The 23,222-nt window shown below is 46.3% G+C and overlaps 1 protein-coding gene across 4 annotated transcripts; it reads right to left on the bottom strand.

The window, feature by feature from the left end:
* Positions 1–2,205: 2,205 nt before the first annotated feature.
* On the bottom strand, positions 2,206–15,994 carry NR2F2 (nuclear receptor subfamily 2 group F member 2). Of its 4 annotated transcripts, none has more exons than XM_075764930.1 (3): positions 15,599–15,994; positions 7,007–7,534; positions 2,206–3,820 (listed from the first exon to the last, which is right to left on the bottom strand). In XM_075764930.1, exons 1-3 carry the CDS (start codon positions 15,639–15,641, stop codon positions 3,546–3,548), a joined length of 846 nt encoding a protein of 281 aa, XP_075621045.1. In that variant the 5' UTR covers positions 15,642–15,994; the 3' UTR covers positions 2,206–3,545. The 4 variants fall into 4 exon arrangements, with proteins under 4 accessions (XP_075621045.1, XP_075621041.1, XP_075621044.1 ...); XM_075764926.1 differs by lacking the exon at positions 15,599–15,994 and adding an exon at positions 9,375–11,105 and having other exon boundaries at positions 7,007–7,555; XM_075764929.1 differs by lacking the exon at positions 15,599–15,994 and adding an exon at positions 10,363–11,100.
* Between the last annotated feature and the right edge of the window lie 7,228 nt (positions 15,995–23,222).

Raw genomic sequence — 23,222 nt, 5'->3', positions numbered from 1 at the left:
CGACGGGGTCGGGGAAGGTTTGGGAGAGCGGCGGCGGGGAGGGAAGAGGAGGAAGGGGGGTGGGGGGGTGGGTGAAGAAGACCTTTCCCGAGATGTGGTTCGCACCGCGGGCGGCTCTGCAGCTTTCCCTGTCGTTCCGGGTCGCCTTTGGGTCTTTCCCCGCCAGTCCCCGCGCCGGTGGCAGGGGTGGTGGGGAAGGAATAAAGCGAACTAAGATCAGATTAAAGGAAAAAATAAAAGGGAGGGTTGATGGGGGGGGGGGGGGGGGGGAGGCAAGGAAAAAAATAAATTAGAGACTTAAAGGGAAAGAGTCGCCATGTTTAGCAGCTTTTTTTTTTTTTTCCTTAAAAAAAAAAAAAAAAGATCTCCTCAATTCCACATAGAACAAGCTTCTCGATCCCAACCCTCCTCTTTTGTCCAATTCAATCTTTGGATAGATCTTTTGTTCTAACTCAGCATGAAAAGAAAAACTTTCTTTAAATGCTATAAACTTAAAACTAACTGAAGTCCCTAAACAAATCCTCCTCTGAGCATTCCAAATATATATACACGGGGCTTGTGCGTGTGTGTGCGTGCGTGTGTGTGTGTGTGTGCTTTTATTTAACCCTGGTGCATTTTCTGTTTACTATTATTCTCTGTGAACCAAAGCTCGCTGCAAGAAACTTATAAATACAGAGATAGCTTACAGGCTTTAAAACATAAAAAGCAGAGAATGTTTTGGATTTGAAAATCATAAATTATAATTTAATGCCAATAACAATTTACAACAAATGGTTGTTTACAATAAACTAACACAAAACAAACAAGTCAAGATCCTGTGTTCTTAGTAAGCATAAAAACTTCACACACACACACTCACATGGATAGCACTTGCAATAGAAAAAGCTAAATCTAGAGGTCAGCAATCCCCTGCAATAATAGTATATTTATATATTTATATATATTTATATATTTATAGAAAAGGAGCCATGATTCAGATGTAAAACTCTGCTCAAATTCACAGTCATACGCCCCTCAGCCCCCAGTACAGATGTGTCTAACTGGAACACACTAAAGATCAGGGTTTAATCGACTTTACAGAATGATCTCCCTCCCTCCCTCTCTCTCTTTTTGTGAAACCACAACATGGTGTAGTTACGTGTGGTAAAAAGGGAGAGGGGGAAGCCTCAGACAAGAACAAAATTGCAAGCTTTCACATACAAAGCATCTGCTATAGACCAAGGGGAGGGCGGGTGGGGGGAGAAAAAAAAAAAAGAAGAAGACACGCACACACACACACAAAACAAAATATCAACCCCTTGCAAAACCACATCATCTTGCCTTCCTTCAGCTTTTGGGGGTTTTGCCCGCTCTGGGTAGCACTAAGTTCACAAACGGTGTGTCCGATCCTACGCCACTCGCCCAGGCAGGTCCCCACCGCATCAGGGGGAGCTGTGGAAGGGCTGCCAGGGAGGGCCCTGTATCTACACAGGAAAGATGCATGTACGCCTACGCATGTATGTATGCAAGTATACATACAGACATATATCCCATATGTAAAATATAGAGATGACCTGTGGTCATGCTTTCACAGTCTAAGGTAAAAAAAATCCACTTGAGAGTATATATACATTAAAAACCGACTCCTCAGTGCTAGAAGCTAAAGCCACTCCATTTGAAGACCTCTCAATGACAACGATAGATGGCAACTACGGAGTATTATAAAAAATCACACATACTTAAAGAAAACTCATTGCAAACAACTGACCTATATTTACAATACTGCTATTACCTTGCTTGAATGATCTTGTGCGCGTATGTCAGACATTTACAAAAGATTTTTCGCCCCATTCTGATCATAAAATAGATACTGATCTCCAGATTTCTAATACTTTTTCACAACAATACCTTTCCTACGCAGGCACTTAAGTGTGACAAAAATAAGGGCCTTTTTTTCCAGAAAATCCATTTTTAATTAACAGGAGGATTAGATGAATGGGGGTTGATGGTTTACCATTTCAGCATAGTACTTCCTAAAACCAGAGATAAACCACGAACTTAAGTCCTCCACCCCCATCCCGGAATTAAACAGGTAAATACACTACAATACATCTGCTACAAACTTACTGTGACAAGTAAACAAATCAATCGCCTATGGACTTAAACGACTGCAAACTATAGAGAAGTAATGCGGTTTCTGAAAGACATTTATGACAGCCAAACAAGTTTCAGATATCAAATAATATTTTAATTTCTGAATACTTTCAATTTTCCTTGGAATATAACACACAAAGACTCGACCAAACAGTTCAGTTATTATAACTTTTACAGTATACAGAAATGTTGCACTTAAAAAAAAAACCTTCAGTTTTTTTAAACACAAAACTGTAAACTCTAAGATACTGAATCAATCACGTTATCTATAAGTGCCAACAGTGTTATTTTGTCATGCTGATTTCAATGGTATTTTTTAAAAAGGGAAAATATCAACAATTATTATAATACAAAGGGCTTGCAAATATACAAACAGATAGAGGAGTTTAATAACAATTCATGATGAACTATGTGGAACCCAATTCAAATTACAAAAGTTCACTTTGCTTGTTTGTTTGTTTTTTAAATCAAAACCGTAGTGTGTCTTGGACACAAATTCCTTCTACCTATAATAAATCCCCACAGTTCATTTTCTGTCCGAAATATCAAAAAACCTAGATTTGGGGGTAGTTATATGACACGTGTGGTTCATTCGGGTCTATATAATTATAGCTCTCTCAGCTTCAAGCTAGATTTTGGGTCACCACCTTAAGTGCGCTTCCATCATTGTGTTGTTGAGGGTTTGTTTTTTTTTTTTCTCTTTTCCTTTCTTCCTATGATACTTTCGTGGACTCAGTTTTAATTCTTTCAGAACATATATTTTAAGGATACACTTTTTTTTTTTTTTAAAGAAGCCAAGGTTATATCAAAAATTATTATAGAACCACAGAATAAACTGGTTTGAAACCAGAAAAATACAAAAAAGAACAGCTATAGGTACATAGACACATAGGACAATTAATAATTTGGAAAAAAAAGACTTACTTTCTTCCGTTCTGCTAATTTTCTCCAAATTTCCTTTAAATGCACTTTAAGCGAGATTTTTTAAAAAGTTTAGCCCCCCCAAAAAAAAGAAAAAAAAGAAGAAAAAAGAAAAAAAGAAAAAGCCCACCATCGTTTCTTTTCTTCTTCTTTCTCTTTTTTCTTTCTTTCTGTTTTCTTTCTCTCTTTTTTATTTTTTACAAAAAAATGATAAGTAGCAAGTTTTTTTTTCTGAACGACACGGGAGTTTTTAATGCATTCTGTAAAAGTTCATTTGACAGTCTCTTTTTTTTAATTCACAGTCCATTAATTTTTTTCCTGTCTTCTCTTAGCAAACTTGTAACATCCTTTTACATCCTTTCTTAGCAGAAGGAAATTTAAGAAACAACCAGAACCCAAATGTCATTTGCTTTCCTTTCACTCTCTTTCATCTCCCTTCTCAATTTTTGATTTTTTTTTTTAATTTTTTTTTTTTTTCTCTCTCCAATATTTTATTGAATGGACATATAAGGCCAGTTAAAACTGCTGCCAGACAGTAACATATCCCTGATTAGGGTTTCTATGGGGGTTTTACCTACCAAACGGACGAAAAACAATTGCTCTATGACAGAAGAGGAGACAGTGCGAAGGGAGGGGAGACGTAGTAATAGCTTCCCGAATCGTGTTGGCTGGTTGGGATACTGGCTCCTAACATACTCTTCCAAAGCACACTGTGACTTCTCCTGTAAACTTTCAACATGGGCTACATCAGAGAGACCACAGGCATCTAGAAGAAAGTGTATTAAAAAAAAAAAAAAAAAGAAAAAAAAAAGAAAGAAAAGAAAAAAAGAAAACAATCATCAGATTAAAAAGTTGTGGTTTGGTTTTTTTTTAGTTTTTTAATTTGACTTTTTCTTTTTTTTTTTATTGCTAGAATTAAGTGTAGATCGTGCGCCATCACCTCGCTCCCCAGAGTTTAAGAAGGTTTTACCAAAAGGGACAATCTCTCTCTTTCTGTGTATGTGTGTGTGTTTGTATTTCTCTCTCTTCTGGAGGGTCTCCTTTAGGATTGAGAATCTCCAAGATTCCAGATTTTTAATGGCACGACAGACCTAAGGGACTGACAAGGAGGTGCTGGCCAAGCGTAATTTCGTATATCTATATTTTTAGGGGGGAAAGGCTGGGGGTCGGGGAAGGCTTGAGTCGACAGGGGGGAAAGGGAGCCGCTATTTCTCTCTCTCCCCCCCCCCCCCCCTTTGGAAAATAATTGGGGAGAGCCTAAGCATGTGATGAGAAGGAATACTAATAATAGTGATAGAAATAATAATAATAATAAAAAACCGGGCAAGCCAAAGATAATGGCGCCCCGGATACAGCAACAGATTCTCCCCCAAAGAAGACAACGCGTTTTTCTTCAGTCTTTGAAACTGATTTAAGTGGCCCTTTAAAACTGATCTTGTCAGTTTAGCCTATTCAGAGGCAGCCATGCAAACTGTGATCTCTCTGTTCATTTGAGCTGTTTCTTTTCCCCCCTCTTTTCTTTTCTCTTTCTTTCTTCCCCCCCCTCCACTCCCCCCTCTTTTTTTTCCTCTTCTTCTTCTTTTTAAACCTAAAGGCCCTTACAAGAAGAAAACTCCCTGATAGGGTCTGGACATTTTTTTTTTTCTTTTTTTTTTTTTTTTTCCTGATACGCTAAAATACAATAAGTTCCCTTTAAATCAGAGACGTCTGTGCTGAAAGAGCACAGGTTGTGACCTGACCTCCCTGTGGCTTTCCTAGGCACAGGGCTAACACATGCATATTCTGCGAGTCATTAGAACCCAGATTTTTTTTTTTTTTTTCTCTTAAAAGAGGCTGCAGCAAACATTATATGCATCTATGTGCGTCTGCTTTACATCAGGGAGTGTTATTGGGGTGCTGCAGAAGCTGCATGCATCACCCTATTTTTTTTTTTTTTTTTGCATGCGGCTATCTTCCCCAGAATCAGATAACAAGAAACGTTTATCTAGTTGGGAGGCAATTTACACGCCAGGCCTCACATTTTGAAAATAGTAATAAATTAAACAGTTACGACAGGATCGGACGATTGTTTTCTCAGAAGGCTAAAAAAAAAAAAAAAAAAAAAAAAAAAAAAAAAGTGATTTGGGAGAAAAGACAGGATTGGAAATAAACTCCTCGGTGTGGGTGTGAGCTGGCCAGGGGCTGGGGAGGGATGTGAGCGTGTGTGGGATCCTCGCTAAGCATTTGAGCGAGGGAGAGGAAAATGCATCCTAGAAAACGACAGAAAAATAAAATAAGCACCCCACGTACACCCCTTCCCACTCGGGATCCCTGTCTCCCTGTGGCTAGATGCGTCCCGCTCATTGATCACCTTAGGACTTTAGCACGAGTAATTGGGGGGGGGGGGGGGGGGGGGGGGGGGGGGGGGGGGGGAGAGGGAGGGAAGAAAAAAAAAAAAAGAGAAGTTTTTTATGTGTAAAGCAATAATATATAAAAGGAAGTTTAGGTCACGACCCAGAACCTGGACAAAGTCCAGAAAATGACTTCGTTCCCCAGACCCCCTTTAACACAACAAGGAACGGATTGTGAGCCCTTCTTTTCCCACATAAACTACATTTTTTTCCTGTTTCCTGATATCAGGCTTTAAAAAACTCCGATGAGTAATTATTTTACAGGTCCTGCTTCCATTCATATGTTTATCGCGTGGCCAGTTTCCCAAGCTTTCAAATGAGTTACAGAAGAAATATATGTATTTTTAAACTGAATCCCAAAACTTCTAGGGCTCCAGCACATTGGGTTGCCGATGCAGCCTTAAAGTTAGCAATCTGAGATAACGTATTGCACAAATTAGCGAGCAGATTTTTTTTTTCCCTCAAAAAAAAAAAAAAAAAAAAAAAATTTAGCCTCCAGAGTTAATATCAGGTTTATTACTCACCCAGGTTAAACTCTAGTGCAAGCTAATTAGATTTCACAACGCACTCAATTATTGCTTTATAACTCATGCACTATTTCTAGGCAGCAAAAGTTGACACATATTTCCCCCCCCCCCTTTGATTATCTAAGAAACACCTCGAGGTCTTTTCCTCGGGAGAGGCATGGTTGTGCCACCCCGGAATTACACTGCGGAGCGGCAGCTTCAGCCTCCTCTTACTTTTTCATACTATCCCTGTCTACTTATGGTAATGATCTTTTCGCACCCGCTACTCGCTTTGGACTATGCGGTTCCTGCTGGGTACAAATGCAAACTTTTCCCCTTAGCTTAAATGACACAGAACTGCTCACTGCCACATTCTGTTTAAATCAGAGACAGCTCTTTGGAAAGTTGATTTATTTTATTTTATGGGATGGCAGGGAACATATTTTAAACTCAGCTTTGCGCATTTAACTTTTTTTTTTTTTTTTAATTCAATTTTTAATCCTGCAGGGCTTTTTTCCCTTCCTGGCTGCCCATAAAATGATCCTCTTTTTAAAGTGGTTTCACTGATAGGACGACTTGTATTTAACAACATCAAACAGATTTTGCTGCTGTTCGGATGCGTGTCATTAAATGCAACAACCCAGAGCTATAGTGTTAAATAAAATATTATTTTCAATGGGAAAAGCGCAGTCTCTCGTGGCGAATGGGTGCCTCTCCCTGAGCCCCCTCTTCTCCCGTCCCCAGCATTATTCAACTAGGCTTGGGGTGTGTTTTGGTTGTCTTTTTGTGTGTGTGTGTGTGTCTCTGTGTTGTTTTATCTAATTCTTGTAAAAAATTTTGCACCCCCTCAAAGATGGGATGCTCAGATCTGAGGCCCTGAAGGGGAGACCACAGAGCACCGTTTCCTAAAAGGAAAGAGACCGCGCTGGTTCTCGGGGGGGGCAGGGAGCGGTGATGGGGTGCAGGCATTAACACTTTGCAAGAGCAAACAGTTCTCGGGGGGGGGGGGGGGGGGCAGGGGGAAGGAAAAAGGAAGAGCAAAGAAATGCTGCCTACCTGAGGTGAAGAGGACTATGGCCTTTAAACAGCTATATTCTGCAGAGTCGACATGCAATGCTTTCAGTTTTTCTACTTGCTCTTGGAAGATTCGTATGTGGTCCATAAAGGCGACCACTCGGTCAGCAGACATTGGCGAAGCGTGGAGGCCAGCAGCTGCCAGGAGCGGAGCTACGTGGAGGGGCATGGAGCACTGGGCAGCGTTGAGGACAAATAACTCGCTCCAGGTCAGCCTCAGGAGGGCCACCTGGTCTGTGATCTGGAGGTCTGGGAAGAAGGGGATATTCCTGGCCCACTCCACCGCGCTGAAGAGCATCCTAGCTGCCAGTTCACAAATGTTCTCGATGCCCATGATGTTGTTGGGTTGCATGCACTGACTGCCAAAGCGGGAGGTGGGGTAGGGCTCTGCTCTCAGAAGAAGGGAGATATATCCGGATAGGTAGGAATGGCAGTTGAGAGGGTCCCCGTTTGTCAAGGCGAACTGACCATGAGTTGGCTGTGTGGGTGGCATTCTGCCCCTCTGGACCGCTGCAGTAAATAAAGAAGAAACTACAGCTATTAATATCTGAATTGCGACCATCGGTTCAAATACAGCCTGCTTTGTGTGCTTGTGCGTGCGTGTGTGACACGGTACCAAGTCAGCTTAAGGGGGAACAGGCATTTTTCCAGCCAGAGTTCAGCCCGTACCCGGGTTTAAGGCTCCGCAGTTCCCGGGTCAAGCAAAAGCGACAATAAAAGCTGAGCAATGCTGTCCGCTCGGCCAGGACTGCCTGAAGGAGCTCCAGATCCTCACTTCCCCAAACACACCACAATTCAGTTATTTCCCCCCCCACCCCCTCCACCGCCACCCCTCCATCCAGAGATGCAGGATACGTCTTTTGTGTGCCCGGGGTATTTTTCTTCATTACACCTAGAACAGCTTATTGATTTGAGGCTGGGGGAGCGGGATGGGGAGGGAGGGGAGGGAGAGGGAAGAAACACTTCAGTTCAAAATCCCCGGCGCTGGGTCCCACACGCGTTTCTCGCCCACTGAATATATTGTTGCTGCTGTTATTATACACACATACACACCCCCCGAAAAAAAAATTATCAAAGGAGGCGAGATCACCCCATAACATCCCCGGCAGGTCCCCCGGCGAGGTTGGGGGCATTATCCAAAGGCACCTTCCTCAGCTGCCCATGGAAAGTGGGCCTTTCATTTTGTTAATAAATTTACACGGTGACAGCGAGAGAAAAAGGAGAGAGAAAAAGGGCTGAGGGGCAGAAAGAAGGCAAGAAGGGAGAAAGCCCCAAAATGTGCTTGATTTATATTTGTTATCGCCCGTATTACAAGGTTAGTTACTCTTGCAGAAACACAAAGAGAGGAGCCCAGCAAGTCCCAAGCCCCCTAACCCTTAACCTACATAGCGGCGTCCAGACACAGAGCACGCACTGGAAAACTGCAGGCTCACATTTCTCGTCTAATTTTATATCACAAAGACTCGACTTGCAGAGACCCGAGCACCCCACACTTACTTCTGGGCTGCTCCTTCCCCCCCCCCCCCCCCAAACACCCGTCCCTTCTACCCCCTCCTGCCTCTCCCGGAGGGACAAGAAAATAGGAGGAAGAAAAGTGAGTTAATAACAATCGGGAAAGGCAGACACACGGCAATATATATATAGATATATACATATACACACACACGCGCGGATATGTGTGTGTACATATATTTTTAAAGGAGGAAAAATCCGGCTGGGAATCCACAGTGGAGTGCTGTAGAGCCTCGGTAGGGTGAGTCCCATTGTAACAGTAATTTGAACCGCCTGTGTAAAATTGCAATCTAAGGCAGGGTGCTGGGGGATATATATGTGTGTGTGCGTGCATCTCGTGAGGCTCCGTGTGTGTGTGTACACACCCGCACGGAGACACACACAGACACACACCCGGAGCTGCTCGGGGGACGGGGGGGAACGCTGAACATGCAGGAGGAAACATGAAGGAAAAGTAACCACACGTCAGAATAATCATCTCGCTCCTAAGCAGCGTGAAACTAAAAATCCACTTCCAATAAACCTCCATCAGCAAAATCAAAACAAACACAAATCAATTACGAGTGCAGCAGAAAGCATGCAAGAGCCCCTGCCTCCCCTGCCCACCCTCTTCCAACACCTCTTTCTTTCATTACGAGAAAGTTTCTGGCTGTTTATTCGGGGGGTGGGGGGGGTGGGGGGTGGGAGGGAGAAGGAAAGGTTCTGGTTGGGTTTGGGGAGGGAGGGTAAAAATAATAAGAAAAATAATTTAAAGAAAAAAAAAAAAACCAACCACAAAACAAACCGCCCTAAACGCAGCGAGTGAAAAAAAATTGCAAAACAAATGAAATCCCAATACCTTCCCGTCTCATGCCAACTTTGAGGCATTTTTTGAGGCGGCAGTACTGACACTGATTGCGGTGGTGCTGGTCAATGGGACAGTTCCTGTTGGCACGACAAGTGTAGCTGAGATTCCTCCTTACACTCCGCTTGAAGAAACTCTTGCAACCCTCGCAGGTAAACTGGCCATAATGTTTGCCACTAGACTTGTCCCCACAAACCACACATTCAATGTGCTGCTGCTGCTGCTGTTTGTCTCCTTGGTTCTGCTGGCTTGGCGGGTTGGTCTGGGCTGGCGTACTGGGAGGGCCCCCGGGCCCCGGGGTCTGTGGGGTGTGCGGGGCCCCGGCCGGAGGTCCCTGCACCGGCGGGGCTTGCGAAGGCTGCGTTCCCTGAGCTCCGGGCACATCGTCCTGGGGGTCTCGCCACGCACCGACTACCATTGCCATATCTATTGGACACCGTTGCCAAACTTCCTGTTCCCCCTTTATTTTCAAAGTTTGTTTGCTTTGCTTTTCAGATCAGCTCTGCAGCTGTCTTTTTTTTTTTTTTTCCTTTCCTCCCCTCTCTGTCTCTCTTTCCCCCTCTCTCTTGTTGTTTTGCCTTTTTTTTTTTTTTTTTTTTTTTTTTTTTTAGGAGGGTCGGGGTGGGGGGGATCTCCCGGTACCGGCGAAGGTGCAGAAGCACGGGGCGATGGAGGTGTGTGTGCGGGGGGGCGAGTTGCGAGTCGATTGTCTGGGCTCCAGGAGAGCAAAGTAAAGGGGTGGTGGGGGTGGGGGAGAGAGGGAGAGAGAGAGAGAGAGAGGAGGAAAAAAAAAAAAAAATCTCTTCAAAGATCTCCCTCTCTCTCTCTTAGAGCTGATCTGCAGCAGAGTAGTTGAAGGAGGAGAGGCGGGTGTCTGGGGGCCAGGTCCAGGGAAGCTCGCAGTCAGCCATTCAGGAAAGCCATCAAAATAAGAATGAATAAAAGGTTAAAGATTACACACACAGCGGAAAAAAACACGCACAGTTGAGGAGACTTTTCTCGGCGCGGAGAGCGGACGGTCTCGCCGTAGTTTTTGGAAGTCCAGCTTGCAGCAGCAACATCAACTGCGATCGCTTTGTTTTTGTGGGCTTTTTTTTTTTTTTTCCTCCTCTTTCCTCCTCTCTCTCTCTCTCTGCTCTGTCTCTCCTCCCTCCTTCGCTCGCTTTAATTCTTCCTCTCCGCCGCTCCGCCCGGGCGCTGCTCTCTTTCTCTCTCTCTCCCTCTTTTTGGCTCGGGGGTGGGGGGGGCTGGCTGTTTGGTTTTTTTTTTTTTTTTCCTCCTCCTCCTCTCCTCGCTTTTTGTTTTTATTAATATTATTATTATTGTTATTATTATTAATTATTATTATGATTGTTTATTTGTTCCTCCTCTCCGTCCCCGCCGCGCTGCGCTCCGCTCTGCCCCGTTCAGCCGCTTCGCCGCTCCCGCCGCGCCGTGTCCCCGCTGCCGCCGCCGCCGCCGCCGCTGCTGCTGCTCCCGCCGCCGCTCCCGCCGCCGCCGCCGCCGCCGCCGCTCGGGTGCTGCTGCTGCTGCTGCCGCCGCCGCTGCCGCCGCCGCCGCCGCGCTGCCTTATGCTGCTTCTGCCGCCTCGCAAGTGGGCTCTCGCCTCCGCGCCGCCGGTGCTCACGGCGCGGGCGGGGGGAGGGGGGCCGCGGGGCGGGGGGGAGGGAAGGAGTCAACTCGCCAGCGCAGCGCCCAGCCAGCCAGGATGATAAAAGAGGGGAGCGGGAGGAGGAGGAGGAGGAGGAGGAGGAGGAGGAGAAGAGGAGGAGGAGGAGGAGGAGGAGGAGGAGGAGGGAGAGGGAAGGATCATAACCCAGCGCGCAGCATCGCTCCTCAGCCCGGGGCGGGGGGGGGGGAAGAGGGGAAAATCACCACGGGGAGAGCGGGGGGGAGAGCGCCAGCCCTTCCCCCCCCCCCCCAAAAAAAAAAAAAAAACCGGGGGCTCCCCCCCCGCGGCGGTGAGGGGAGGGGCGGGGCGGGGCGCGGCGGCGCGGGCGGCGTGTGGGCCGAGTGGCGAGCGCGCTCCCCGCCGGCCGCTCGCCCCGCTGGCGGGAGAGTGAACTTTGACACGACTGCTGCAACTTAGCGCACGTTACCATGGCGACCGCGCGCCTTATAAGGCAACCCGACCGGCGTTTGACTGGTCAAAAGCTCGCGCCCCGCCCCTCGGCCCTCATTGGGCCGCGACGCCCTGCGCGGCCTGCCATGGCCGCCGCCGCCGCCCGCGCGGTCCTAGAGGCAGGCGCCGCCCCGCTGCTGCCGCTGCCGCCACGGGGGCCGGGGCCGGGGCGTCCCCCCGCGCTACGCCGCTGCCTCGCCGGCTCCGCGCTCCTCTCGCTCTTTACTCCTCGCCCCGCTGCCCCTCGCCGTGCCCCCCCCCCCCCGTTTCCCTTCCCTTCCCTTCCCTCCCTCCCGTCGGGGCGAGGGGTTAAGGCGAGCCCGGCGAGCGGAGCGCCGCCGCCGCCGCCTCACCTGGGGCCACCCGCCGGGGCACGGCCTCGGGGGTCGCGAATGGGGGGGGGGGCGGCGGGTGAAAATCAGAAAACTGGTGCTAAAATGAGGTAAAGCTCCACCGAGTAAAATAAAAATGTGCCCCGCCGCCGCCTGCGGGAGGGGGGCAGCCGCCGTCTCCCCGTCACGGGTAGGGCTGCGCAGGTACGCGGGGCTCCCGCCCGCCGGGCGCTGGCGGGGGGGGGGCGGCGTTGCCCTCGGCCCCCTCGGCCTCGCTCCGGGCTGACCGGCGGGAGACGGGGCCGGCGGGGGGTCGGGGGTCGGCGGCGGCACCGGCACCTGCGCTCGCCCCGGCCGCCCGCTGAGCCGCGGGGCGCTGAGCGTTCCCCCGCCCCGGCGCTCCGGGACCGGCCGCTCGCACAGCCCCGTTCCCGGCGGGGTAACGAGGCATCGCCGCTTCTCCCCACCTCTCCTCCCCGTGCGGGCGGCTCTTCCCGCGCCGCCCCGGGCAGCCGGCGGGGTGGCCGAGGGGACCGCGGTTTCACACCAGAGACCGTCTGCCCCTTCCCCTTAGAACGATGGAGGAAAAAAAAACCCGCAACGCTGCTCTGCGGAGTGTGACACTCGGGTCTTCTCCCTCGCAACCTCCGCGGCATCGCCGTAACGCAGCTCATCTCAACCCCTTTAACTTCATTTCGGGGGGTTGTGGGGGTTTTCTTTTCTTTTTTTTTTTTTTTTTTTTTTTTTTTTGATCACACGTACCCTGACACGGTAACACAACCTCTGTGCTATAGTGGGAGCACCACTAAATAGGTAACCGATCTGAGTACGCGGGGACAGTTTATTTCCCGCTGAATAGAGCTACCGGGCAGCGGAACCGGGACTTCGAGTTCATCTGCTAGTGACAATGGCCAAACCCCACTCGAATAGGCGAAGGGACGGAGGGACGAAAAAGAAAACATGTTAAATTAGACAGATACATGCCCGGCCGGACAATTCCTCCTCTGCAAGCACACGCGTGTATGTACGCTCGCGTTTGAGCTGGTCACCAAGCACGGACGTGGGGACACAGACCTGTGCACAACTCCGTACAGGATTAATTGCCCCTCACCTCCTCACACGCACTTTTTCATGTTGCCACATGCACACCCCCTTCTGCCGCAGAAATAATATATGTGGCTAAAGCCGCAGGTGCTGAGATGATCGGAAAGTTGTAAAAAGCACCTAGACTTGACAATGTCCTGCTTAGGAACCTGGTGTGTTAAGACCCCACGAAGGAAGATGTGCTGCGGCTCAATTTCAAAGACAAGGCTGCAGCATTCCCATTGATCCTGACGGAGCGAAAACAACCTTTCCCCGAACCAGGGACCAGGAGGGACTGGAAATACAGAAGGGGGGAAAAGAATCTTTCCCCGTTAAAATGTGGGGAACTGCTTGCTGATTTCCAAATAACCCAGAGCCGAGGAGGTCACCTTGCGGGGAGGGTGGGAGAAGGTGGGGGTTCGAACTGTAGAATAGTCACAGATTGTTGCTGATGTTGAATTTCCTGAGGAAAAAAACCCAACAAAACAAAACCCAACAGCCCAACACCAACCTTTCCTGTCTCGAATCTGACAAAGTAAACAGGATTAATTCGCCATATGAAAAAACGCTAACGCCGCCTTAACAAATGCAGAAATCAGAAGAGAAAGCGGTCTTAACAGGACGTACAATATTAATAGTTTGAACGTATGATCGTAAAAATGAAAAGCCATTGATATACGCTTAAAAGCCGCCGTATACGCTGATTGCTCAAGCATTAATGAAGAATGCCCCAGATTAACTATTTGCTCTTCGAGGGATGCAGCAATATAACTATCTATTAGCACCATTAGACGCTTTGCTATTTATTTGAAAACACCCCTGCGAGTGGGTTGAGGCAGAACAGATGAATGTAAAAATGAACTGCAGCTAATTTCGCTAAATAATGCTCGAAACCTGAGCGCCTCGCAAGGAAGGGGGAGATTCTCAACTCTCCTTCTCCGAGCCTGATGACAATAGGAATGCTCTGGTTTAAAAGTAAGACCGTATTGGTTTTCCAAATCAACAAATGCATCCCTCCTGCCATTTTACTGCAGATGTAAATTTATTTTAATGAGAGGGAGTGGAAGGATTTATTTTGGTAGAATAGAGTTGGGGATAGAGCCGGTGTAAATCTTTAGGTTTTAAAAAAGAGGAGGAAGGAGGGGGAAGCTGCTTTCCTGGCAGAAAGCTGCCTAACAGTCCTCTAATTCTTTCTAGATTAAATCGCAATATGAATACAGCATCGAACAAATACCGAGTTTCGCTCTGAACTCAGTGGAAAGCAGTTACGTCTAACAGAATTCAATGAATTCCTCTTCTCCCTCAATGTAGTATGTGTGTGTTTTTCTCTTCCACCACACTGAAGTTCCATGAATAGGGAAAGTGGCTCCTATTGTGTGCCTCTGAACTTCCAAGTCAATGCAATTTTTAACCACTGGCTTGTGGTACTTTGAAAATCACCAGGGGCTGTCAGAGTTGGGTCCTCTGAAAAATTTACAGTGCTAAATCAGAGCATATGCTGTGAGAGAGGAAAAAAAATTGCTTAAGATTGGAGCAAGTACAGTATCTGGCTGCCCCCTAGTGTAAGTCTCTTATCTGCCTAAAATTCAACTTTAAAAGAAAAGGATCTCTTAAAGGGAAACGACTTTTGGCTCACGTATGCATACGAGAATGAAACTTCTGTACATTTTAATCTGATTAATTCCTAAGGATTTAAAATTAATTGGCTTGGGCACTCCTAGACCGGACTATAAGATTTCTGCATCAGGGTTTCTGCGAGCGCTGTATCGAATAGGTATTTTTAAGGCATAGTGGTAAGGGATGGGGGGGGGGGGGAATCCTGTTTTGTGATTTTTTTTTTTTTAAATGAGGAACCGTGCCTCGCATGCTGTTGTCAGAGCAAAACATTTTTGCTGCTTAAAGTCAGATCTACGTCTTTTGCAATAATAATTAAAAAAAAAAAAAAAAAAAAGGATAAATAATTGCCTTAAAGCCTCAGCCGAACTGCCAACCACACCTTCGGATGGTGAGTATATTCCAGCTTCTTTCCATTGTACTTGCTTAGCCAGAGAAGGGACCGGAGGGGGAGAGGGGGGTCTCGGCTCTATACCTTCACAACCGACCTCTTGTCTTTTTTTTTTTTTTTTCTTTTTTTTTTTTTCCCCCCCCCTTCCCCTAAATAAATGCTGCCAGCCGCACACGGCGACACAATTCCGTGCAGTTTAATACCTATCACTTAAGTTAAGAGACTTGTCCTCCCCTCCCCACCCTCCCGAGCAGGTCAGTCCGCCGCTGCCCCCCGAGCAGGCTGAAGCCCAGGCAGGGCAGGCTGCGACCGGGCTCTGCCTCCTGGACGCTGCTTTGGAAATGACTTTGAGGCGCTTTGCCTTGCCTCGGACCTGGAAACCGATTCCGGTCGTTGGGTTTGTTCGCTTGTTTGTTTGTTTGCTGCTTGCTTTATTTAGCTAAAGGACGTGCTAACTGATGGTGCTGCAATTAGACATACTTGGGTCTCCCCCCCTCCCCTCTTCCCCTCCTTAGAGCAACCCACGTAACCTTAGAAACGATCGTTTAAGACGTACGTTAGCTAACATTTGCTTTTTTGGATTTTTTGTTTTCCTTAAAAGAGAAACACAAGAATCACAACACATTGCCCGAAAAAAGTGTCAAAGAAGAAGAAAAAAAACTATAAGTAAACATACCAAAACCATATTTGCCTTGTTCAAGGTCCCAAATCGCTTGCATCTTCCTTTTTCTACCTCTCCTTTAGTTTGGCAGGTGAAACAAACAAACAAAAAAAAAAAATAATCAGACCGCTGTTTGCCCCCCAGAAAGATGTGCGTTGGGTAATTAAAGAGAAGTCTCCTTCTTGGTGTTTATCTAAGCGATTGTGCAAACTGATAAAAAAAAAAAAAAAGAAGAAAAAAAAAAAAGTAAAGTTACAGCCTTCAGGGGGAAAAAAAAGGAGGCAAGGTGAAGGGAATAGATTTCCCACAACCTAAAGGGAAGTGCTTTCGATGTATTATTAGCGATCAGCCTTGGGAGAGAGGAAAAAAAATCCTGAACACACTCTAACTTTACACAGACAAGATTTCAGGGGGGGCTTTGTACATAGCTGCTTAGGAATGTGCGCCTCGCCTTTAAGAAAAAATCCCCAAGCCCAAGGTAGGAGATGTCTTTGAGTGATCCTTGTCTCTCATTTCATTCCTTAGAAGGAAGAGCGTCTCGCTACACCTTGTTTGGAGCTGGAAAGGCGAGACTTAAAAAAAAAAAAAGAAAAAGAAAAAAAAAAGAAAAAATATTCACAACCCACCCTTCCAATTGGGGAGAAAAAAAAAAAAAAAGAGAGGGAAATCTCCTAACTTAATGACTGTGGGGGTAGGATGGATGCGACCGATTTACAGCCCCCCCCTCACCCCCCCTTCCCCACCTCCCCCCTCCCCGGCAGGGGGAAAAAAAAAAAAAGGAAAAGCAAAAAAAAAAAAAAAGCCAACCGCAAACAACTACAGGCTGAACTATCAACACATGCACCGAAGGGGAAAAAATATATAGTGTCCTGTGTAGGGTCGGCAGGGAACGCAAGCACACGCTAAAGCAAGTTGGGAAAGAATCCGAGCTAATCAGCAATCTCTTTCTCTCTCTCTCCTTCTCTCCCTCTCCCCCTCTCTCTCTCTTTCACTGCCCCTGAGATCCCAGCTCGAAAGAGGTACTCCACATTTTTTCATTACCAAAAATCCGTTGCAATAATCATTTGTTGCTAATTGAAACCCTTGGAGACATTTTTTCCCCACCCCCTTCACAAACATGGCAACTTTTAGACATGGGAAGCACGTTTAGTTTTATTTTATTTAAAAAAAAAAAAAAATACGGTTAGGAGGAGGCTGAATCTTTCACCCACGAGAAATATCAGCTCGTCAGCCCCCTTCCCCGGGGGGGGGGAACGGGACCCCAGTACAGTGAGGGCTTGGGAAAATTTGGAATACATTATACCGCCTTTGGCAGGAGAATACTCTCCAACTAATGGATTCCTGCTCCTTTTTGTGTGTGTGTGTGTATCAGTGTGGGGGGTTTCTGGAAAGAGGGGTGGTGGTCGTGGTGGTGGGGAGCCGAGCTTTTATTTTAAGAAACTGTTAGGGTAAGAAGTGTGTCATACTTGACAAATGGAACAAACGCTCTTCCATTTCTTGCTTGTCCTTGCCTTAAAACAGGAATTAAGTTAACCACAGTGCTGCATGTTAATTGCATGTTTACTGGGCTAATGAAAATTACAAAAGGGTTTTGCCACCTCGATCGGTGATGAAAAAGTATGAAGGCGATCGTCACTGCAGCCTTCGGGGAGGGCCGGGGCGAGGGGGGGGCCGGGCACGAACAATATTGATCAGAAGAAGGATAAATCTTTTAACTGCTCGTTAATACCATAAATATGGTCTACACAAGTTTCCACTCTTGTTAAGTCTAATCAGTACATGGAAGATGGAGACATAGCCTACTTGAATGAATTTTTATTATTGCCAGAGGGGTACTTGCATCTGTGGGCTCTCTCCTCTCCTCACTTTGTGCACACCCCCCCCCCCCAGCTCCAAAATCCCCCCTTGCAGAGGAGGATCGTGAAGGTGAGCAGAAAACACAGGAGACAAAATTCAATCTTTTCATCCTTTCTCCCCTTTTCCAAACGCTTCTTTTCTGTAAAGCTGAACGGGTCGTGATGGGGAAAACCTAAAGAGGGGAGCCCCCCCCCCCTTTATTCTTGAGATCCGTGGATGAAAAGATGACCTAGTAATTCAGTTTGATGATAATAATTTTCATGCTTGAAAACAAACTGCCAAATTAAACCTAAATGGAAAGAGCAGTGGGAAAGGTAGTGGGCATTTCAAAATCCGCCCCCCCCCCCCCCCCAAAAGGGATTGTTTGGCAAAAGGAGGAGGGAAAGGCAATTAAATAGACTAAAGATGATTTAAATCCCCACCAAAAATAATTCCAGGGAGAAGTTTGCCCCCTCCGGTGTTGCCCAGCCCTGGATTTGAAAACTTTGGCCCAACTTGTGGCGATAGCTACAACTTTGCTCCGCAGGGGTCAGAGGTGAGGGCTATTTTAACCCTAAAAGCCTGCGAGTGACCAAGGTTGAGGCTGGGCTCGCAGCACTAATAGCCATAATTACCTCCTCCCCTTCCAGGGACATTCCTCGCAGCAGCAATGTGAGACGCCGAATTGAAGAAAATCCTGGAGTTGAACATATCTTGGGGGGTAAATAACAGCAATATGAAGGAATTTCAGAGTTCTCCCTTTTGCTTGGGGGGATTGAAGCCCTTTCCCCCCCCCCCCCCCCTTTTTTTTTTTCCTCCTTTTTTCCCCCCTTGCCAGCATTCCCAAGGCGCTGGGTCTTTGTCTTAGAAGGAATGGAGTGTCTGAATGGTGTGAAAGGGACAGAGAGGGTCGCTTCAAATCGATTTTACTTGTCCTCTCTGTCTTTTCGGATCAACGCCCTTCAATGGACACATAGGTGCTCTTTCAACCAAAAACTTGTGCAACATTTTCTGCCTGTATTGGTGCTAAATACAATAAATGCTGGGCAGATTTTTTTTTTTTTCTTTCTTTCCAAAGCAGAAAGCACCCTAATTAAATTGTTTTATATGGACAGTCAAGACAGACCAATTAAGTATGCATTAGTATAAAGATATATTCGAGAGATAAGCGCTCTATAGGAGCCCTGTCTAGGCAAGGTGTGTAAAGTGTCCTCTCGAAGAGAGGCTGTAAGCAGGGTTTCATATGGATTTTTCCCCTCCATTGCCTCCTATACTCGAGTAACGGACTGAATAAGTTAGCAAAAAGCCATTAGTGAAAGTGGTTTCTAAACAAAGTTAACAGGTGGATGTAGCTGGTTTTAGATTTGAATAACAGTCGCACATCTATAATACAGAGCCATATATTTATGCAGCACGTATGCATGCAATGTACATTTACAGAGATAAATGCCTTCGACCTATAGCTTATGTGCAAATGCACACACACGGAAATAAAAGAAATAGCTGGGCACTTCTGTAGGCTGCAGCACATGATGTGAGTAAGCACACACACACATTACAGATATAACTGTGTATCTATTGTGTATAGGCACCCAGCCCTGCATCAAAGACAGACACACGCACACAAGGCGTAGCTGTCTCGCCTGGGTGTGCTGCACAGACATCTAACCGGAGATCAGCGGGCACACAGCACACAGTCCTGGGGTAATTACAAGTGGAAATATTTCCTATTCGAGGCATAGGCTTTCCCAGGAGTGAAATAACAGATCAGGATAAAACATACACATACACACACGAACTTCTCTTTCTGTCCATTTTATCACCCTGGGAAAGCTCTCGTGTATGGTTAACCACAGGAACCGGGCTTTAAGCTCTTCTCCATTTCCATTATTATTCTTTTTTTTTTTTTTCTTCACTGCAGGTTTTCCACGTCGTTCAAAAAAACCCCCCAAAAAACCAAAAAACCAAACAACCAAACCCCAAACCAAAAACAAATCCCCCCAAACCCCCCCCAAACCCCCCCCCAAACCCCCCCCAAACCAAAACACCAACCCTCCCCCCCAAACCAACCCCCAAACCCCACCTAAACAGACGAACGAACAAAAAAGCAATCAGCCCCCAGCCCTGCCTCAGCCTGATCCTGGGGCAAGCAGGGCTGCGGGGTGCGATGAGGAGGAGGAGGGAGGTGGGCTGGAAGTTTCTGGGGTACCCTCCATCCCCGGGCACTCCGTTACCCACCCGCCGAGGCAGAGCTGTGGGAGCGAGTCCAACGCCCGGAGATGCTGCAGAGCGCGACCGGGGAATCGCCCCTTTATCGTGACATTGCACCGCAGAGACAGGACGGGATTTTGCTGGAGGGGCCGGGGAAAAGGGGACAGAGGGGTACAGGGATGCGAAGCAACTGTGCGACGGCTGCCCGGCTTGACGGTCATTTTCTAGCAGCGCTTTGAAAGTGTTAGCCCATCAAAGAGAGATGGGAGACGGGGAAGAATAAGCCATTCCTTGCTTAGGTGCTTTAATGTCACGGTAAACAGGTTAGAAACAGACGTTTTTTAAAGCCTCAATTTCTCTTTACTGGTTACCTTCGAGGATAAATCATAACAGACTGTATGGGGGGCAAAGAATTCATCTGAAGGAGATCTCAGCAAGTCACTACCCGGACAATAGTCCACCTCCTGTTGGGTTGCGTATTGATCAGGAGAGGAGCTGAAGATGTCGCCACACTAAATATTTACTGATCACACACAAATAGCCGGGACTTGAACGATTTTCTCCTGTGAGGAGAGCAGAGAGAGAAGGGTAAATCATTTTATTAGTGTGTATAAAGCAAAGAGCACACTCTGGCTTGGAGTGTTTTAAGATGTGTCTTCAGCTGGATGAAAAGAGTTAGGGAAATCGATATGGAGTGATTAGACGAGCCAGTCGTGTCAAAGAGAGAGGCTGTGAATTTCATGGATTTGGTTATACCGGGAGGGGGAAAATATATCGAGAGATTAAAGGGAGGAACCCATTGTAGCGGAGCCAATGAGAAAATAATATCTAATCAGACCCGGCAAAGGTAGGGACGGGATAAGACCCACATTTCTAAAGAATCACATCAGCTGGAGAGGGATCAGGGACACACATGAAAGAGGCAAACGGGGGGAGAGCAGGCGAGTAGGAGCCTAGAAATACTACAGAGCAAATCCAGGAGAGGCAGAGAAAAGTCGCCTCTGTAGAGCAATGCTGAGACACCACGAAAATGGGGACAAAAGACGCAGGAGCGAGGGGAAAGCGAGGGCTGGAGTAAACGGGAGCCTGACTTCGAGGTGAAGTTGAGGGGTCTCCAGCCCCGTGGGTCCACCAGGCAGGGAGGTCTCTAGCAGCAGATGCGAGGGGTTTAAATCCTTCTCCTACAAGTTTGTTCTCCCTTCTCCTTCCCCCCTACCCCCCCCCCCCCCCCAAAGCAAATGTGGTGAGTAAAATGGATTTTAGCGTTTAACCACCTCATTTTATCCACGTAATGACAAGGCTCGTAATATGTAATCTACAGATTACTGCCATTCGAGGGTGACCACAAGTGGCATGAAAAAAAAAAAAAAAATAAAATCAGCATTTCTGCAAATGACAAAATGGCTAAAACCAGCCCGTGCTTTAAGAATTGAAGTTGGGGGGTTGCTGCTGCAGGATTTTATCGGTCGTAGGGAGCAATTCAGCCGTGGCTCAGGTACAGCCCTGGGGTGTCTCGGCGGATTAAAGAAAACTTTGTTGGAGACAAGCAAATGTCTAAGTGCCAAAGGGCAGAAAGCTGGGAGCAGGGCAGGGCTCTGCCAAACCACGTTAAAATATATTCTTTAGGGATGCTCGGGATTTTTTTTTTTTTTTTTTTTTTGCCTCGAATCACTGATGTTTGGGCCGCGTTCAAACGCTATCTTCCCTCTGTGTATTTTTCTTTAGCAGAAAAGAGGATGCGACTGCAGAGAACTGAGTCAAAAGAGCGAGAGAAAGTTTGAGCCGCACTTTAAATGATGCTGATTGTTGGGAGGGAGGAAAGACATCTAAAGCTAGGAACCGAGGAGTAAAACTGATGTGAAAACAGCTTTTCACTTCTCCTCCAAGTGCTAATTTTGCTACTGTAAACAAACACTGAAGTTAGAAACAGCTGCAAATAGCCTGCCGGGCACCCAGGGCTCAGGGACGAGGGGAAAAATCACTTTTGTTCCTCTCTCGGGCTGAATTTCACCCAAACTTTGCTTTCTCTCCCGAAATCAGTGGCTGATGCTGGTTTTAGTTGGGGAGAAGGGAGGGAAAAAAAAAAAATAAAATAGGCACATTAAGAGCATTTCATGTGTGCCTATAGAGCGCAGGCAGCTCGGCTGGATCACTAATGCAACAGGAAACCTCGGGATAGACTCAGCCTAATTAACAGTTTTCCATAGCTGAAGCGATTTTTAAGAATCCCAGTGGATTAGCCCAATATGTTCAGGTGTGAGGCTACGAGGGCCTATAACTCCTTTCACTATAATCTTATAACCTCCTTACCTAATTCCTTAGATTGCAGATAGGAAGAGTCTGACCCTGGAGGTCGTAAAGAGCTTGGTTTCATTAACCCTTCCCTCCCCAGCGCTGCTCCAAGGTTAACTGCGCTAGGCTGTGGGTTCGGGGGAGGGAGGGCAGGAGAAAGGGCTTTACAAGGGGAGGGGGGGGGTGTCGATCCGACGAGGGGGGAGCAAGGCTTAAAATGATTCCTGCTCCCTTTTTTTCCCCTTCCCTTGATCCAAAGGAAAAATGGAAATGGAACTTTTCTCTTTCCCATGCACCGGGAGGTGTATGAATGTACGGATATTTGTGAGGCAATTCGTTCCCTTTACACCATTTCAGAGGTTTGTTTTTTTTAATATTTTTTTTTTTTTTCCTCAAACGTGGAGGAAATGAAACATTCTAGAAACGTCAGATATTGCAAAAAAGCAAAGCAATCTCCATCTTTAAAACCAGCAGCAATCTCTCGAGCTTCTTGTCCATAGTAGAGCTGTAATCTTTAAAGAAAAAAAAAATCTAGAAAAGCTTCTCAGACTGTATTTGCCTGGTAACACACCTGGTTTATATTTTAATAGGTAGTTACATTGTATTGATTCAGGGTACATCATTGATGTTGAAAGTTAATAACTCTCAAATTATATCTATCTGCCTACATACATAATTGCATACACAGTATAACACTGTAAGAATTTGCATTTTGCAGCACATTCTTTGTTCTTAAATCTTTTAACACATTGAGTTGTTCCTTTGAAGAAAATGCTATTGAACCACATGTTTAAGGAAAAGATGCTTCTAAACTATATGTTTAAGCAATGAAATTGTTGAGTGAAATACAGGTTTCTTTGTATTTCGCACAAACCTTGCCATATGCCAATCTTAACCTATACATCTGAACTGCTTTTTTTTTTTTTTTTTCCCTCCCAGTCAGAAGACAGAAATATGTGAACTGCTGAGAGAGGTGGGTACTTTTTGGTAAGTATGTTTAGATATGATCTTCAGATACATTTATTGTACTTTCAAATTCTTTGGATACTAATTGAGCTAGCAAACAATATCCCAGCTGAATGTCTCAGCTCCTTCCCTATTTAACAAGCTCTTAATATAGAATTATATTGTAGCCATCCTTCTACTAAACAATACAGCTGAGGAGTCAGCAAAAAAATAAAAAAAAAATGTTAAAACCAAATTATAATTGCTGCCTTATATCTGACTCCTCTTCCTTTCCGCTGTCCTAATGAACTCTTTAAAGTTTTTTTTTTTAATTATTATTTCTGAGTGACAGATC

The sequence above is a fragment of the Balearica regulorum genome, chromosome 12 (genome assembly GCF_011004875.1).
Source record: "Balearica regulorum gibbericeps isolate bBalReg1 chromosome 12, bBalReg1.pri, whole genome shotgun sequence".
NCBI lineage: Eukaryota > Metazoa > Chordata > Aves > Gruiformes > Gruidae > Balearica > Balearica regulorum.
The sequence above is the reverse complement of the archived record's forward strand: the minus strand, read 5'-3'. Positions and strand labels throughout refer to the sequence as shown.